Source organism: Gordionus sp. m RMFG-2023, chromosome 4 (genome assembly GCF_954871325.1).
Source record: "Gordionus sp. m RMFG-2023 chromosome 4, tfGorSpeb1-WG-v2, whole genome shotgun sequence".
NCBI lineage: Eukaryota > Metazoa > Nematomorpha > Gordioida > Chordodea > Parachordodidae > Gordionus > Gordionus sp. m RMFG-2023.
Genome location: NC_088778.1, coordinates 13,620,015 through 13,640,187, shown reverse-complemented (window position 1 = coordinate 13,640,187; position 20,173 = coordinate 13,620,015). Strand labels below are relative to the sequence as shown.

At 26.6% G+C, this 20,173-nt stretch overlaps 2 protein-coding genes across 5 annotated transcripts in view; one reads left to right on the top strand and one right to left on the bottom strand.

Moving 5' to 3' along the window:
- LOC135929024 (protein furry homolog) overlaps window positions 1-15,336 on the top strand; it is a 69,268-nt gene extending 53,932 nt beyond the window's left edge. For all 4 annotated transcript variants that reach the window (XM_065465516.1, XM_065465514.1, XM_065465515.1 and 1 more), the window contains 17 exons: window positions 205-462; window positions 626-821; window positions 1,319-1,514; window positions 1,998-2,385; window positions 2,644-3,500; window positions 3,570-3,743; window positions 3,794-4,088; window positions 4,136-4,545; window positions 4,601-4,675; window positions 4,721-4,957; window positions 11,690-12,262; window positions 12,496-12,698; window positions 13,383-13,587; window positions 13,731-14,285; window positions 14,334-14,707; window positions 14,750-14,850; window positions 14,897-15,336. In XM_065465516.1, coding sequence (XP_065321588.1) covers window positions 205-462; window positions 626-821; window positions 1,319-1,514; window positions 1,998-2,385; window positions 2,644-3,500; window positions 3,570-3,743; window positions 3,794-4,088; window positions 4,136-4,545; window positions 4,601-4,675; window positions 4,721-4,957; window positions 11,690-12,262; window positions 12,496-12,698; window positions 13,383-13,587; window positions 13,731-14,285; window positions 14,334-14,707; window positions 14,750-14,850; window positions 14,897-14,994 — 5,195 coding nt within the window. In that variant the 3' untranslated portion in view covers window positions 14,995-15,336. The remainder of the gene's footprint in view (window positions 1-204; window positions 463-625; window positions 822-1,318; window positions 1,515-1,997; window positions 2,386-2,643; window positions 3,501-3,569; window positions 3,744-3,793; window positions 4,089-4,135; window positions 4,546-4,600; window positions 4,676-4,720; window positions 4,958-11,689; window positions 12,263-12,495; window positions 12,699-13,382; window positions 13,588-13,730; window positions 14,286-14,333; window positions 14,708-14,749; window positions 14,851-14,896) is intronic.
- On the bottom strand, window positions 15,144-17,763 carry LOC135929025 (protein cornichon-like). The gene is made up of 5 exons (XM_065465518.1): window positions 17,683-17,763; window positions 17,576-17,644; window positions 17,421-17,533; window positions 15,695-15,838; window positions 15,144-15,468 (listed from the first exon to the last, which is right to left on the bottom strand). Exons 1-5 carry the CDS (start codon window positions 17,755-17,757, stop codon window positions 15,441-15,443), a joined length of 429 nt encoding a protein of 142 aa, XP_065321590.1. The 5' UTR covers window positions 17,758-17,763; the 3' UTR covers window positions 15,144-15,440.
- Window positions 17,764-20,173: the final 2,410 nt, after the last annotated feature.

Sequence of the window (20,173 nt, the reverse complement as noted above, 5' to 3'; positions counted from 1 at the left end):
AATCGCTATAAAATATAAACGACATTCGCGGAAAAGTGTTTCGCGATTAAGTTTCGCTGAATTGACATGGAACCGTTTTAGGGTAATCATTGATCATCCAAAATTGGGTTGTGTTTAGTCTTCTATTATACTTTTTGATAAATCTTATCAAAAAAAATTTTTTTTAATATATATACACATTAGATTGTTATTTAATACTAAAAGCCACTCAACCAGATATAAAAAAATTACTGGGCCATAACTATTATCCCACAAAAAATGAGTCGACAAAAATAGAAGTAAGACCCAAGGGTTTTTTGGGCCGATCCCATACTAGCTTGTTAAGCGAAGCTCCAACTATAACTCCCGCTAGGCTAGCCGAGCTTGATCAAGACATTGTTGAAAATGAGCAGCAACGCCATATTCTCAAAAATAAGAATTTTGACGACGACACCAAATTCATATATCGCGAGGAAGAGTCTGGTTAAAATAATAAACTTCTCTTTAAATAATTATTAATGATTTTTATATTATAGGGATGGAAAATATATCATTAAAAATTTACTTAATCATATATAAGAAAAGGAGGGATGAAAGAGAAAAATTTTTTCAGAATACAAAAATAAATTTTTTTTAAATTGAATAGAATCAGAAAGTTGCTATTTTGACGAATCTACTATCGATGAAGTTGAATATAAAAACGAAAATTGTGACGAAGATCATTCTGTTTTACAAAGTCCCATTATCTACTCGAAATATTGTAATGTGACTAATTATCCTAATAAAATGGAACGCTCATTTGCTAAGCGGAAATGTCGCTTACTGATTAAATTATTAAAAAAGTATATATTAAAAAGCATCTAAAAAATTAGAACTCTGCAGAGGTAACATTTACTCGGCCCGGATTTTTTAAAAATATATTGCATTTATTTTTAATGTTTTAAAATATCCGGCGCAGCCTGTGTAACCGTGCTTAGGGCCAGGTCTGCAGGTCTCTAAAAATTATTTATTTAATTATGAAATCATTTTTGTGAGATCAAATATTTAATAAAATTATCTATTTCAGTCCTATTTAATAATCTTTTTTATGACAATATAGCGTCTTAGTTTTTTTTTATAATTGGGATTAACACAAAATATTACCTCTGCAAAGAGTACCTTTGCTGTTCTCATCATATTACTTAAGCATAAGTCAAATTTTTTTTAAATATAGGAGTGCTATTACGGAAAATACTTATAATGTTCAAACACCGCCTTTATAAAAAAAAAATTATTTTAGTATTATTTATCAACAAACTTCCATCTTAGAACATTTATAAAAAACTTACATATTTCTTAGAAAACAATATATTGAAGATTCAAACCCACAAAATTGGAATGTTCGCAGTCAAGAATTTTACGTTTTTATAGATTGTTTATGTTCATTCGTTAACTTGATAGCCCCTTTTCTAAATTTGGAAGAGAAGTGGTTTAAAATCGCCTTAAACTTTTCGTTATCAAATCCGTCCAAGCATTTTGTTTTTCGTTCTTTACAAGTTATTTATAATATATTTTTTATTATTTATTTATATATTATAAATTTGTGATTTTTTTACAGTAAAAATGCCGGGTTTTTATACTTATACACCTACACTTATGTTATTCTAAAAAAAAATTTAAAACGCTTTACGAAAGTGTGCTTATTTGTCAAAGGGACCATTGACGCCTAGTTAAGATCTTTATAAAATTTGGTATATTTATATTTAGGAATAATAAATTATATTTAATTATAATTTTAAATAACCCTATGTAATTTTATAAATGTTTCAATCTATTTTATCTCGTGTGTAATATTTTAATTTCTTGTTATTTTCAAAAAAACAAGAAATTTATTTAGTTAGTAGCAGATTCTGTACAAATTTGATAGGTCTCCAGCAAAAGTCAACTCCCAAACCGTTTATAAATCTTAATTATCCATTGAGAATTTTTCTAATGACGTCAACTAATCCTGCAATAATTTATATTTAAAATTAAACTAGGTATTTCGCTCAATCCAAAATGTCAATATTAATTCATTAATCCTTAGCGATTTGATGAGTCGATTAGGAGAAATCACGGGAGAACCGGCAGAAGATGTCGGGAATTATTTTATGGAATTGATTCTCACTATCGAAATATGCACGGCTAGACTATTGTATCAACTGTTCCCTGATATTAGAGAATGCGGGAATAAAACGAATTTCCAAACTATTAACAATGAATTCCGCGACAAGAAATTAAAATCCATTAAACGCCGTACCTTTCCTTTTGATTTATACGACTTGGAAGAGGTGATACCGCTGAAAAATATTGATAAATTGATTCCTAACGCCCCACATCTATCACATGCGCCACCGTCAGATTTTAAAAAGTGTCATCTTATTAATGGTAAAATATTAAGTTTTGATTATATAATTTTGAAACCTTCATTGATTCTTCGCCAAACATAGTTAAAGCTAAGATAAAGTTGTTTTTTGCAGAAGGGATACTATCTTAAAATATTTCATCTTGAAATGTATTTTATCACAATTATGCTATGAATTATGATATTATGATAATCTTGATTATTTATTATTCCAAGATAATACCTTACAATTGCAAAATTTTATTTTATATTTTTAATCCTATAAATTAATTTTTAAAAAGATGCAATTGACGGTACATCTCACACATATTCATCACCGCAATCTGCTTTGTCCTTTAAAAGATGCAAGAGCTCTAGCGATTTTTTTAAACGTACCAACAATAACTTCGTCAATGTTTTATCGCCTTCAGCCCCGCCTCTTAGAGTTCATCAAAATAAACTACCAGCTAACAAGCCGGTAACTCCTCCAGATGGCGCCAAAATAGCGCTTGTCTCGCGTGTTTATTGGCTAGCAGTGTGCCTGCTAGAATCAGAAACTGAACATGAATATGTGTCTGGTGTCAGATTACTTAACCTCGTTTTTGAAAGGCTCGATTACTTAGCGGCAGAAGGTAGGGATGGAAGCGTGGAAAAAAGACGTCGCCTTTGTCAGGCATTGGAAAAACTATTTTTTAAGCTCAAATGGGCCTCCTTCAAAGGAGTTTATGAACTCGTGTTTAAGGGATTTCTTCTTTCTAGCCAATTTGTTACACGGTCTTCATCAATTATCACTGCTAATAATAATGAGGAAATGCTCAATAAACCAGCGGTGGAGAACTGGTGGTTAAAGCTCCACATTAACAAACTCTATGAGTTTGGCCTAGAGGAAAGTTTGCTTCGTTTGCTTTCTTCTATGCTTCAATTTCCTTTTCGCGTATTCGCCGAAATCCCTTCTTTTTGTCGCGCGACTAGCTACGTAGGGCCGACCAAGACAAAAAATAAACGCGATATTATAGACGAAAATAGGACGTTCGATTTGAATGAGATTGAAACCGAGGCCTACAAGGTCCTACTCATATTGTTTTTATACTTGTTAGAAAAGTATGATAATTCAAGGGATGATGAATTGACACGCAATATATGCCGGAGTATAACCAATGTAAAATAATTTATAATATTTATTTAATTAATTATTTTGCCTAAATTTGTAAAAAAATATTATTTTAAGTATTGTTCATTCTTTCCTGGATCGGAATCTTTAAGAAATCTGTCCGTGATAGTTAATTTATACGAAAAAAAAGCGTTTAATAAATCGTGTTCACATTGGATCAAATGTATTATCAATTATCTTTCGGAAGCGTTTACTAATTATAATGCATCCCTCATTCAATTTTCGTTGGAAGTAATATTTATTATAATACGCGATATTAAATCATTTAAAAAAATATGTAGTTATATGATAAAGGGCCCCATCGTTGGCAAGAAAATATATTGCAAATAATATACATTCTTATCTCAATAAACGATATAACGAAAATCGGAGATGAAGAGCTGAACGAAAAATTAACATCGTTATTGAATAAAAACATTAATTCGGTTATGATTCACAATATAGTTAAACTTATTGTTAAAAAGTGCTCTAGTTTAGATATACCCAAAAATAAGGGAAGATCTAAATTGGCTGATTATTCTACTACCACTTCGTTTATAGAAATCGATTGTTTATTTCCACGGCAACAATTATCAGGTAAATTAATTTCCGTTTTAAATATTAATATTTTTTTGAAATGATAGGTCCAACTCTCGATTTTACAATTGAAAAGGATTTTATTAAAACATTAAAAGATCCAAATAAACCTGTCGACAATTCAACGAGTAACGCAATCGCATCCCGCAATTCTCTCTCATCAAACGAAAATGATATAAAAAATGTATTAGTTAATAATAATAGTGGCGATGTTATTAATCAATATATAAATATAACCAAAAGAATTCAACATGAATCTGATTTTGCCAAAAATAAAAGAAATATTGCCTCATTATTTTATTCATCTTCTAATCAACAACACACCATATCTCCTACCAATTCTAAAACAAGTAATTCACTTTACAAAAATGGATTTTCTAACACTGGCTCAATTTTTAAGCCATCGCCCACTAACTGGAGTCTATTTGCATGGAAAAAAGGACCGCAAACGTCTCAGGTTTATAACCTGGAAAATATTTTCTAAATTATATTATGTATATCTTATATTAAAGGAACGATTAAAGGATAGAATGGCTAAATTTTTGCAAGCCGTTGGTCAAAATAAAGGATTCACTAAAAGTCCTTCTGTAATTATACATTATTAAAATTTGCATAAAATGTTAATATTTTAGATGATATTTGGCCAAAATTGTGAACTTCAAAGAAATCAAAGTTATTCAAGCGGGGATAATACCATTACACCTGCAAACTCATTTTCTCTCAAAAATGCTCAGTCATTAAGCGTTGTCGGTAATAATTCCTCTGGAGATACCAGCAGCAGAGATGACATATCCTCCACCTTTACAGAAACCTTTGTGGGAGTTTTTAAAGATTTTGATTTTTTGGATATTGAACTGGAAAAATTACAAGTTTAATAATAATTAGATTATTTGAAACAAAGACGTCATTATAAATAATTCGTGAATAAAATTTGTACTCTATTCGTTTTGAATCAAACAATTATTCCAATAACTTATTTTTGAACAATAAAAATGCATAATTAAAAAATAATTAATTATTATTTTACTATTGTTCATAATATCCTCCATTACTAGAGGTAACCGATACCACTTTTTGGAGGCTGATTCTATGATATTGTCATGCCAATATTAAATTGATACCGGCCGATTACCAATCCGATATTAAGAATCTTATTAATATATTTTAATCATTTTATGTATCAATCTACTTTTAGTATACCATCACATCCTCTAACATTATACTATAACCAGGGTTGGGCAAATTTTCAGAAAATTTCGGACAGATACAGATACTTTATAAAATTTTGTATTTAAGATACTAGATACTTTAGAAAAATTTCAATAAGATATAAGATACTTTTTTAAAAAACTTGAAATAGTCAAAATCAAAATGTATAAAGCTTTATTTTCTTATCTATAATATAAATTTATATAAATTGTAGAAAATAACAAATTTATTATAAAAGATAATGCGATATTCCATTTAATAATTATATAATTAGTAAATAATAATAAATCAGCATTATTTTTTAATATTATTAATTTTTCAAATGATTTATCGTTCAATCTTTGACGACTTGGTCTATTAACCATATTAGCAAAGCTAAATAATCTTTCAACGGGGGCTGAGGAGGTTAATATTGTGTTATATTTAATAAATATTTCTTTTATATATTTATAACTATTTAACATATTTATACTCCGCCTGTCATCTTTCATATAATTTAGGACCTCTATTTCAATATCATTTATTGAATTATTAGAATTGGATGTGGTACCTTTAAGGCAAAAGTAATCATCATCTTCATCATGAAGATTTTGTTGAAGTATTAATTTCAATATTATTTTTAAAAACAATTAAAACTTCATGTAATAATAAATCCTGAAGGTATTTTTTTTCTTTTTCACCATCAATCCAACGATTTTTAAAATAGGGATGAGAAATAGTTGCCAAAAATGCACTTTTAAAAATCATATATATTTTTAAATCTTTTATTTAAATAATTTTCTATGGCAACAGCTAATGGTTTGCAAAATTGTAGATTGGTTTGAATTAAATTTGTAATTTTTTTTTAACGACATTTAAAATTGGAGCTGATTCTCCATAATAGCAGTTGATTTCACTCTGTATTTTGTCAATCGCTATAGCCAATGGGCATTATATTGCAATATTCTTCTAAATATTGAATTTCAATATCTCGTAATTTAGGAAATTCTAATTTTTGACATAATTTAGGAAGTTTGCCTTTAAATTTTAATAAACTATGAAGACTATCATACAAACTATTCCATCTAGTGCAACAAGGTGTAACTAATTGTTTTCCTAAAACTGCTTTGATAAGTTCTGCAGTTTTAGGCCTATTATTTGCATTCCATAGCTTAGTACATTTAGCTATTGCAGGATGATAAATTTTAGAAATGTTAGGAGAATCCTTAATAGCTCTCTCGACATCTGTGGCAATTAGACTTATCGTATGGCACAAACAACGAATGTGTTAAGGCAATGTTATTGAGGCTTCTTTAGACCCTTAAATAAACAAATAAATAATTTTATTTGAATAAAAATTTTTACTAAATTTACAATATCATAATAAATTTTAAAGAAGTATTAAATAATACTTTCAATGATTTCGAATTCTATACATTCATCATCATTGATGTCAAAGTCATTCTCTACAGCTTCCATAGAATATCCAAACTCCTTGAAAGCTTTCTTAAAGTTAGAGCCGTTATCTGTAACGCTATAACTTTTTCGTCAATACCAAAGTCACGATGAATTTCTTTATTATGATCATCTTGAAGTACTTCAAAAAATTTGCCATTAATTATGCTTAGTTTAAATTTATTGTTAAATTTCAGGTTGAAGAATCATCTGAATACGAAGATAAACATATTATTCCATTTTCTTCTTCCATAATTTTAAAATAGACAGATATAAAACGATTCAAATATGGTAGTTCTAATTGTTAGCAAATTGCTATATGACGACCAATGTCATATATCAAAAATTATCTTAAAATATCTAAATTTTGATTAAATTTTTCATTTAAATCTTAAAACAATATCATTTTAAATTTTAATACTAATTAACCAATATAAATTTTTTTTAAAGTATAACAATATCATTTTAAATTTTAATACTATTTAAATTAACCAATATAAATTTTTTTTAAAGTATCTGTATCTTTTTGAATACAAAGTTGGTTAAGATACAAATACTTTTAAATAATATGTATCTTAGATACTGGATACAAGATACTTTCCAAAATTTTAAAAACCCTGACTATAACATACGCCATTTTAAATAATAATACCAGAATTTTAATTCAGTTATACTCAGAGATTTGCACGGGGGGTCGTAATATTTTTTAAATAAATTTAAGCCGGGACTGAAATTTTTTTAAAAATACTTATGCCGTTTGTTCTAAACTTGTACAAATATATTTACTTAAATAATAATAAATTTTAAAAATTTTAATTAAGACGTCATTATATTGGATCGTATCAGAAAATATTGGCCTATAACCGATATTTCTAAAAAGACAAAAAATCGATCCAATAAAAAATATCGGTATATCCTTACTATACATTACTTACATAAATTGACGTGTTTTAAAAAAAAACCTTTTTTGAATTTTTGCCGCAATTCATTCGAGTGAAATTTTTTTTCTAATTTTAAATCAATATATTACAATTAGTGCTGTAAACGTTACTACAAAAAAGAAACGCACCGTTACTCGTTACGTCTGAAAAAAGAAACGCGTTACCGTTACTTGCTACCTTTTTAAAAATTACTGATTATTCAAAAAAGTAACGGGTTACTCGTTTAAAAAATTAAATATTATATACAAAAAAAATTTAATTTTTTCTTACAATATATAATATAAAATTATACAAAAATTATATATTATACATAAGATAACATCTTTTTATAACAATTTTTTATTTATTTTTAGCAACAATTGATTTTCAAAATCTTGACTAGACAAACAAGAGTGCTTAGTGCTCAATACAGCTTTAGCCGTGCTAAACACATGTTCAATTGGCGCAGAGGATGGGAGAGTTGTATTATATTTAATTAATAAAAATTTTATTCGGGGAATTTATTAAAAATAAAGAATTATCTTTATTTTGAAAAATGCTTTCACATTCTTCATCAAAATTTTTTTTATCTTTATCAGAAAATATTCTGGTATGTGTGTTGGATAAAGGAATTAAGTCTGCTCTTTCTTTATCAAGTTTTTTCTCAAACTAGAAATAAGTTCTAACATTCTTCCTCTGTTGACCTCTAATTTTATCCAAGGCCAATTCAATTTAAATAGTGGGTGAAATTGCTAATAGTATATATTCATCTTTATAGATGTGTGTAAATCGATTGAACTGTAAACATTTTATCTATGCCTTCCAGGATCGAATTTATAAGCGGCTTATAAAACTTGAAATTATTTAAAGCCATTTTTTTAAGTTTTAAAATTATAATAGTTATGGTGGGAGTGAGATATCTCAAATGCATTTTTTCTTCGCTCTCTAAAATTGAGAGAGCCGTAGCAATCGGTTCCATAACCTATAAAATCATATATATACATATCATATTTCTTAATTAGCATTAACCATACAATATTCCCAAGAAAGGCTTGTCGTTGTCTGACAATTCTCCTTAATAAGACGACATATTCATTTCATGGAGTTATAAAAAGAGTTCCATCTTGTTATAACCGGTTTAATCAGATATCTTCATCTGCGCAGTTTGAAGATTGCCCATGTTTATTTCACATAGCTTACACTTAGAAAATGTAATTTTTGAAATGGTTTTAAAATGGAATCGTTACCTACTTTTTCAATGTCAACACTTGCAATGAGATTTAGAGTGTGTGCTGAATAGGAATGATGCTAAGGTAAGTTTGCAATACTATCATTAGTATTTTGATTTTCAAATATATCAAATAATGTCAAAGGAACTATTTCATTATTCGATTCCTCTCCTTGTTAATATACTCTAATTAATTTTAAATAAATAATTATAATTTTTTTACTTAAAAGCTTTTATATAATTTCTAGCATTGTCGGTAATGCATTTGGTCACTTTATTTTGTATCTTATATGTGACAAATATTTCAAAGATTATCTTTTCTAGGCTAGATAATAAAATGTGTGTTTTTGGTTTGGCCCTTTACAAGCTAGCTGACACCATCTCAAGAGTGTCTGGGTGTAGCCAGTGTACCATCATCCCTAAATAAGAACTTTTTTAAAAGACAATTTTATCAATCTATAAAATATATATTTTATATACCGATGATAATCTGACCAAAAATCTATAGTTGTACAGACAATTTTTGGGATACACAATAAATCCACTAATTTTTTGCCATGGTGTCATATGCTTTGTTAATTTTTAATACGAGGGATGGTCTAGACATCACATTTTTAGTTGGCTGCAATTTTTTGATAATATTAATAAAGCAGTGCTTTCTACAATTAAAAATATTCTTCAATTAATCAACAGCTGATTGTGCTATTTTTATCTTTGATGTAGATGCATTCTGCATCCCGAGTGTGACTTGATCAATTTTTTTAAATTACTATTCAAATGTTCATTAATCTTTTTCATTTTTGAGGAATGTACAGTCTATAATTTTTTAATTAAAATATTAATATTGAATTTTTTATTAAAATAACTTAGCTTTTCAATAATTTAAGATAAATCTTTTAAAAATTTAATTGCATTTTTTTAATCCCTCACTATGCTTATTGTCAAAAAAACATTAAAAATAGAAATTATGATTGCCAAAGATAATTTTTCTTATTCAGAAATAGCATTTAAAAAGGAATCAGGAAAAATATTTAGGTTCAGTTCTCTAAAACTATATTTTTCTCCAGTTTTATTCCATATACATATTTATTACAAAGTTTTTAAATCACTATTTTATTCCTTAAATCTAGTAACAATTTGAAGTTAAACCAAATAGTAATACTTAAACAAGAAATAGAAAATATTGTTTAAACCCAATATAATATTTTGAACCAATACCAATATTTTATTAATCATGGGTTTTTAATGTTGGTTCCCAGCCATAATTTAATTGCTTATATTTTAATTTAATGATTAAGCTTTTCAAAATATTATGAAAGAATACTTCTTTTAATAGTTATTTTATATTACCCATGATTTAATATTCTATTATTAAAGTAATGTTTAAAATAATAATATATTAATTCATCTTTTTACCTTCATATGCTCTCTTAAGTTTGAACTGCTTGATATTGAGGTTGAAATATTTGCGTTGGAACATAATTTACATTTACAAAGTGTAGATTTTTTACCCTTAATTTTCTTTATTGGTGTAAAATATGTTTCAAATTGCGCCCAGGGAAAGTTAAATCATCTTCATCTGAAGAAGTACTGTGGACAAAATATTTTAAAATAAATTATAAAATAAAATAATAATATTATTATTAATTACTTTGAATTTTGATTGAATATTAATTAGATTAACATTCGACTGAAAATTTAGCAACGAGAATTTAAAATAAAAATGAAGGAATGGTGGTTGATATGAATTAAAAACTCGGCTTAAATTATTTATATTAAAAAATAAATAAAGGTTATTTTATTGTACAATAAAATGTTTTTCTTTTTTTAAAAAATTTTTTAAGAAAAAATTTAAAGTAACGTTTTGCGTCCGTTACTCAAAAAAAAAGAAACGCGTTACCGTTACTCGTTATCTCTAGAAGAAGGTAACGGATGGCGTTCCTTTTCTTGAAAAAAGGTAATGACGATACTTTATAGCACTAATTACAATATTACAACCCCTAAAAGTGTGAATCAATAAATAAAGTATCATAAAATAGTTATATTTCATTATCATAAAATAGTTATATTATCATAAAATAGTTATATTTCATTTAAATTTATTTTTTGGTAAATTATTAGCAGATACACGGTGTCTCATAGCATTGCTCGTATTCTTCACCGATGTTTTAAAAAATTGCATTTAACATTTGCTCAAAAATAAAAAATCTTCAAATATTTTTTTGAGAATGCTCAAACAGGATTTTTGATCAAATTTATTAAATTCCAATTTTTTTTTATAACAAATCTTTTATTAAGTAAATCTTTTGTAATTTTTATTCCTAAAAAGTCTTTCATGATAAAGAATACTTATTTATATTATGGAGTTAAAAAAAATCAATAAAATAGCAGTGTACTTTATAAGAATAATGTTTTTTTTCGGAATTATAATTATCGGATACTAGGAATTATCTTTCTGTGTATTTCTGAAATTAGCAAAAGAATATACTATTAGAAAATTAAATTTTTATAAGGTAAAAGTATTTTCTATACATTTTTTTTATAAAAGACTGTCATTCTATGTTGACTATCTTTTAGCTCATATTGATATAATTTATTTTTAAGCAATTAAATTTTATATTATTTTTCACACTTTTTTAGTATCATTTTATAATTTGATCATTATAATATTTTTTTAGAAAAATGAATTATTCGAACAATTTAATTACTAATGGGAATAATAAAGGAATTGAATATGACATTATTTAATTCGTTATCGAATAAGCCTACCTTCAAGAATATTTAATGTTTTTAAAAAATTTATAAATTAGGACGACGAAACTAGCGTCTACGACCTGGATAATTTTCATTGGGCCGGTTTGATCAGACATCAAAGCATGCTTTCCCACACTTCTTCCTCTTATTCCTTGTCAAAATTTTCCTTATCCACCTATTCATCCTCCATGTCAGCCTTGAACAGCATAAACTTCGACAAGACATTTGAAAAAAAATTACCCTCTTGCACCCTAAAATTCTCACCACTACCACTAACAACCGCTGCTACGAATGTTACAAGCGAAAAACGACTTTCAATCGGCGATAATATGATGTCATCATTGCAGGATACTAATATAAATAAAGGGATTTCTATACAAAATGTGGTCACAAACCAAGTAACTAATAGCATGGAAGGCGCCGATAATAATCAGCATGCTAACGAGCCATTGTTCAAAAGAATGGGTAAAAGTTTAAGTAAGAGTGTTTCTTGCGTGCTGCTTCAAGTCACACCCAACGTACTTAGAATGGCTAAGGGGGGAATTAAGTGTGATGACGATGCTGAAGTTAGTATTTTAAGTATAAAAAATTTGCAGCAATCTTGGGATGAAGCCTTGGATAATACACAGGTTTTATTTCATTTCTTAAAATTAAATTTCCAAAATTGAATATATTTTTTTTGTACAAGTATCCAATAAAAATAAATGCTTATTTTATTTTTTAAAACTTTTTAGTTAATTGCTTATCAAACTGTATACTCTATATGTTGACCAAAAGATTAACTACCCTTTATGAAATTTCATCTTGATTCACCCATAAATTTTTTGGACAAGATTGTATATTAAATTTTGTTATTATTCAGAAAAATATTCGCGAGTATGAAGATGAGGTAGGAAATATGATCAAAGAAAACGATTACCCTCTAATTAATAGCTATCACGAATCTGCTGGTTTATTATTTTGCGCCAGATCGAGCATTAAGAGCAAACTGGAAGAATTAGACGAAAATGATAATGTAGGCAATCACGAAAGCCAATTAAGTCATACAGTCGAGCATTCTTCGATGTAAGATTTGTTAAAATTCATCTTATACCTTCATTTATTTTTTTACTATTTGATTAAATATGAAATAAGTAAGTTATTTTCCTCCAAATTTTTAAAATATATTTTTAACCCTGACCCAATGAAATTAAAACTAAAGACGATTCATTCATTAAAATGCCTTAAAAAGTGTACATGTATTAAAGTTAGCCAGTGAAATAATTCACACAAAATCAATGATGACTACAACTAATGGCATTGCGTACAGCTGTATTCACAATGTATGTTTTAATAATAAATCGTCAGTTTGGGCTACTATTGTCTGGCCCGATTCTCAACATATTTTTTAGAGCGAAATTTTTACCTGAATAAAATATAATTAAACAAATTTTTTATAAAGTCTAAAAGATTTATGAATTTCCTAATTTTAACATTTTCAGCCCATATCTACCCTGATTTTTTGCCTAAGCCCATATCACTTATAAAAAACTCGTAAGTATAGTTCCATAATGGCTAAAAATCGTTTAATCTATAGGCCTGCCGAATAAGATCCAGTAAGCATTGAGGTGCAAATTAGTAGTAGGTTAAAAATAGAGCAAACTCAACTATACTTGCAAGATTTTAGCATCTTAAAACGTTTTTATATTTTTGATTTTATGTCTTTATAAATCTTGTAATTTTATGTTAAACTTTTAAATATACAAAAAGTCAAAGCGTTTGCAGTAGCATAAGTTGCAGTAATGTGAGTATCATCTCGTGCGAAGATTCTGAAAAGTCCCTATCCCCGGTATCGTCCGAAGAGTCTTCCAATTGTTCCTTAAACTCCTCCAGTTCTCCACTCACTCTCATGTCAAAGTCTCCAAAATTTTATGTGGACAATCATTCTCACATTTATAACGAAAGCTATGATAAAGTAATTATCATCTTAAATAAAAATAAGGCTGTTAATTTTAAAAAAGAAGTAAAGCATCATAATGACATTTTACTATTGTTACATTACTACAGCAATACCAAATTAATAAATGAATTCCATTATGAATATTTTATTAATTTTAGGTTCAAATATTTGGCCCCATATTTGATGATAGAAAATCATTGGTAAATCAAAATTATAGAAATAAAACTTGGATTGAGAACGAATTCTCGAATGAACATAACATTAATATGATAAATGTGGAACATTGTTGGAATAAATTTTTTTCTAGGCTAGATTTAGCCATCTACGAAGCGGATCGTGATCAAGTTTTGAACCTGTCGCGATTGATATCCAATTTCCTCCAGTACTTACCCATCTTATACGGATATCTAAAAACCGATTTAACAGAAATGGCTTCGTTATTCGCCGAGACCCATGGTTGTTGCACGTTAAAAAATGAATCTATCGATATAATCATCCCAAACACCATCTTATACGCAATCCAAAATTTGACGCGCTATTTTTACAAACTTCCAGTTATGTACATCAACGAAACGCTAATCGCCTCGACGACAATGCAATCAGGCGAATTAAAAAACAGTCTGTCCAACGTATTATCCAACTTCCAGTATTGCGTGATTGAAATCAAAGAGCACTATGAAAATTTTAAAGACCGAAAGCAGATTTATATAAAGGTTTATTTAAAAAATACGAAATATTATAATTTTAATGTTTAAAAAAAGTTTATCAAAGAATATGGATCTAACAACGAGAGCACATTAATTGAAATGGCTACCCTCTACACGAAAACATTTTTCCAAACGTATCTCCTAGCTTCGACATATACAGATTTTTTTGATTTGTTGAAATCGTTCCTATCACCTGACGTCAAAGATTTGTCAAATAATTCCATCAACATGAAACAAAAGCTTATAAAATTAAAATCAGAAAATAGGCGTTGTAATTTTATTACGGAAAAATCCAATAATTTACAATTCTCCACGTTGCCTAATATCACGAGACACTTTAAGACGTCCAACGATGCAGAAAACCAGATCTTTAATTATTTGCTTAACGATCAGGTTGCGAAAGCCTTTAAACATTTACACGTTTACAGGTTCAAACACATTATATAAATCCTTAATTTATTATAATATAGAAATTGTTTCAAAACACCCGAGTTGGAATATCTCACCAAGGAAGATGATAATTATGCAATATTGCATATCTACAATAAAAAACTTGTACAGAAAAATGAAAGTTTTTAATCTTAATTTAATTTATATATTTTAAAAAAAAATTTTAGAGTCTGCAATTGTCATCAACCCAGGTATAGTGGATTTAAATGAAATGCGCAGAGCTTTAAATACGATTAAATTTGAAATTATGCATTTAAAAAAATGAAATGATTATTCATTGTGATAAATTAACTAAAAAAATTAATTCCTATGACAAAAAAAAAGAATACGAACCCAATTCATATTTCAATATCATTCCTATAAATATTTTATTAATCTTTATACTACGAAAGGAAACGATTAAAATCGGTGCAATATAAGACATAAAAATTCTCATTAACTACAATTTTTTTATATTAATTATGATATACATTTGCCTATTTCTTGTGCTTTGTATTTTAAATATACTTCAAAAGAGTAATTGGTATAATTTGTATTATTATAATTTTTTGTATAATGAATTTATTATTATATAAATAACATAATATATTTGGGGGAATAAAAATATAAGAGCAAATACATATTACTACATATCAAAATTATCGTGATTTAATTTTTGGGTGAGATTTTGCTTTAAAGGAAATAAGACCTTTTTCATCGAGATTATCCTATTCATTCCGAGACTAGATAGTATATCAAACTTGTGTAAAAGAAAATATTTTTTTAAAGAAAAAATCACATAAAATAAGTTAAACGGCTCGATTTTTAAAAAACTCTTAAGCCAAACATTTTGGTCAAAAAATATTAGGCAAGCTTGGTCTGCTTGGGCATCTATTAACGAAGTCTGGAGGTTTGCGTAATATTTTTGGCTAAAATATTGGGTTAGCCATTTAACAACACTACATAAAATATATAAATTTTTTTACCAATAAAGATAGATGAAAAACACGAATATTTGGAATCCCAATTTACTCCATCCTTCTATCTGAGCGTATTTTAAGTAGTTGGAATTTAAAACATTCGTTGGATCATGAATTCCAGGACAACTCATTAGAGGACGATTTTTATATCTGTAAATATAAAAACTTTTAAAGATAAAATAAAAATATTAAAGGCGGCATCAGGTAAGACACAGATTGGAAAAATTATTGGTCATCTATTTTATCATAGAGCCAATAGTTTTACTTTTCTTATACCTCACTAAGGGCTGATTTCATTGATATTCAGGTTAAAGATTAATAAGGCACAAATTAAGAATTACATATAAGCATAAATTTCAGAATTTGTGATAAGAGGTGTACCAATATCGTTTTTGAGGCTGATCTAATCTTTTTAATATCAAGGTTGATCACCAAGATCATTGATTAAATAATAATTTAACATAATAGTACAATTTTGTAGGCTTATTTCTATTATAAACTTATGATATATAATATTTATTTTATTTATTGTTAATTTTAATCATCATAGCATATAACATATATAAAAATAATTAAATATTTACGTAAATTAATATTTATTCATGGTTAATATGAGTGTATTAAGTTAAAAATAATATTACAATTAATAACATCAGCTTGAGGAAAAATTAAATATTATTGTATCTTAAATATATATTTTGTCAAATATTTATTTAGAAAAATTATTAAATTTTTTGTATTATATCAGATTGATAACATTATAATGATTGGCCACTAATTCAATTTTTAAAAGATGAATGATCAAGCTGGTCTGAAATTAAAATATTGTATCCTTCCTTAATGATAATAATCTAAATTTTCTGCTTTCATTTCAAAAGTTCTAATTCAATTTTTTAAAATCATCAGGCTAATTTGATATTAAAATATTAGTATTGATACATTCTAAATGATGATAATAAATCTAAATAAGCTTTCATTTGAGAATTTTTATTAATTCCATTTTTTTAACTCATACCCCATTGGAGTCAAACCCCAGGTTGATTAAATGTTTACCATATAGTCACCATAATTTAATCTAAAATATTCAGTAGATTCATTAAATTTATCTAAGAATATATATCAAATATTTAATTTTGTAAGATAACTTTTTAAAGTAAATATATTTGATTATTTTGAAAAAAATAGCATATATAAAACCTGCAACCTTCCCAGCCTAAAGGCAAAAAAAATGGTATGAATTTATAAACACTGGGCTTAAAAATGAATCCCCTAAAAATATTATTCATCAATAATCTGTTAGAAAATGTTAAAAATTATTGGAATGTTTATTATTAAATTAATCCTCATATTTTCAATTTCCCTTGAAAGAATTTGTAAAATATAGCAGCCAAATTTATTCAAAATATGTTATGAATTCTGGCCAAGCTAATGTGTTGGACTTGAAAATAAAATTTTTTAAATCTGGGCTAGGCCTAAAATTTTGATCTAATGATTAATTATCTAGAATACATCATAATTATTTTTGATCTAGGCATAAAAAATTTTAAAAAAAATAGACATACCAATTTAAAATTGGGGTTTGCAGAGCCTGCTAGAACATTTATGTGATTTTTGCACTTTATTTAAATTAAAAAGAAATGTTATAATGGTAAATTTTTTATTAAATATCAGATATGTAAATACACATCTTTAAATTGTACAAATTTAATCAGTATAAATAGATTAAATATACCTAAATATGTTGTATCCAATAATTGGTATATTTAATAAAAATAATATCCAATGACCGGCTATTAACAAAAAAAAGGACATAAATGCGTGTAAAATATATTCAGGTAATATAAGCTATTAATAAATCTATATTATAAATATAAATTTAAAACATACTGGATTCAAGGATTTGCATTGATCAATAGGATTTTTAAAATCATTTTTCAACTCATCAAAAACTATAATCTAAAGCAAAATATATGAAGGTTATTGAAATAACATACATGAAATACAGACAAAAAAATTAAAACCAGACATGCGATTAGGGCAATTACCAATGAAATTAGAAAGAGATTCATTTTGAATATTTGTGAACTAACAATAAAATGCGCGACCTAACAAAAAATGTTGCCATATAAATTAAATTATGAGGAATGGAAATTTTACACTTCTTGTTCCTTAAATTAATGGAAAAATACCAGTAATTTACATTAAAAACAAAATTAAAATTCAATTTTAATAATAATTTACCTCAATACTTTAGTTTATTTTTTCACATTAGGCTTTCTCTCCATTATAGATTGACTAGATTTTATAAACCATTTTTTTAAATATAACCATATATCCATAGCTTGTTAATTCAAATCGTGTCCCACATCTAACCTTTTGATTTCTTAAATGTATCAAATTATTTAATTTAACCCCTATTAGCTTTCTAACCTTCTCATTTTGACATTACTCTCATTAATACCTTTATTAGCCAAATTAGGCAAGTTTATTGTTTAATTTTAACAAACAACTCAATTTTTTCCAAAAAATAAAAACATAATTTTTATTAAAAAAAATTGTTTATCTGATTACCGGGCTTTTTTTTTATATAGCAAGAGATAATGTTATTAAATAGTTAGACGACCCAGAATCAAAGTAGTCGTAGGAATAGGTTGCATCAATGTAAAAAATCGAATAAATATGTAGTCTGGGGGGGGGGGGGGGGGGTACCTCCAAATTAAAATTATTTTTAGCACCTTTTCAAAAATAGGGGGCATGGCTTACCTCTACTTATCTTATCTAGCACGTTGGTCATAGACCTGCCCAAAATGAGCGAACGTAAATATTATGAAGGTCCACCCTTCAACCCATCATAAAATTATGCCGATTTTTTTCTCAAGGATACCAACAAACCTTGTACCCAGTTGTAGTTTAACTAAATGAGTGGAACTTACCCTTTCCGATATTGTAATAGTAATTTAATAATTATTATTATAAAGAAATATAAATCTTATATGTTTTTGAGTCTTGAATAACCATATTCATGATAAAGAGTGAGTTAAGAATATTTGAATCCATAGACATCAAAATTCTATTTCATTTGTTAAGTCATATTCTTCCAAAAAATGAATCGGAAAATCTTCGCCATTTGGGATGGATAGATGAAATCATAACATTCATATAAAAACTTTACATATAAAAAAAAATAATAATGTTTAAAATAATGATATTTAATTCATCTTTTTTTTATGTTTGTACTGCTGGATATTGAGGTTGAAATATTTGCGTTTGGATAATTTACATTTACAAATAGTAGACTTGGTACCATTAATTTTCTTTATTGGTTTAAAATATATCAAATTGGGGCCAAAAAGGGTTAAATCATCTTCATCTGAAGAAGTAAGTACAATGGACATAATATTCTTAAAATAAATTATAAGATTAATAATGTCATTATTAACATTTACTTTGAATTTTGATTGATTATTAATTTCGAAAAAAAATTTAACAACGAGAATTTAAAATAAAAATGAAGGAAGTGGTTGATATTAATTAAAACTCAGCTTAAATTAATATTAAGAATTAAAAAATAAAAAATAAATAAAACTAATTTTATAATACAATAAAATATATTTTTCTTTTTGTTTATATTTTTTAAGAAAAAATATAAAGTAACGAGTAAAGTTTTATGTTACCATTACTCAAAAAAAAAGAAACGCGTTACCGTTTCTCGTTATCTCAATAAGATGGTAACAAATAGCGTTCCTTTACTTCAAAGCACTAAAAATAACCATTATTATTCCATTTTTGAATACATTTTTGTCGCAAATCAATGAACGATTTATGATTCATCAAATGGCTCTATCCAATTTACAAATACTATATCTATAAATCCTACTAAGGATTTAAATCTTGATATAAAAAAATTAAATAATAAGATAAATTTAATTGGAGGAGGATATAAATATATCTAAAGGCCTATTAATTCAGAATTTAAATCTCGATGAAAGATTAATTTTAGTAGATAATCCTCCAAGGCAATGGAAGCATTGCATACTTTAAAAAATATTTTGGAATTTCTAAATGTATGAAAATTACTGTACATTTTGGCAACAATATCAATTTTTTAAATAAAGACATTCTAATATTTTATGATAAATTATTAGTTTTTTGAAATTCGATATATATGATAAAAAGTATCAATTGGGGTATAATAAATATTAAGTGAATACTGTAAAGTATCTCATTTACTTCTTGAAAATTTTTATTTCATAAGATAGGAATGTACAAACAAAAGTAAATCATATTATATAAAAGTTTATAATAATAATTCTAAATCTTTTCTTTTTATATAAAACAAAATTTGAATATCAGAAATAAGAAAGGTCATAACAAAAAAATAACGTCTATCTAAAGAATATAAAATTTAAAGTAAAATGTATTTTTGAATAAAGAAGTCTCAAGAAATACCCAATAAGATTTGTATAAGATTGTTATAAAATAGTA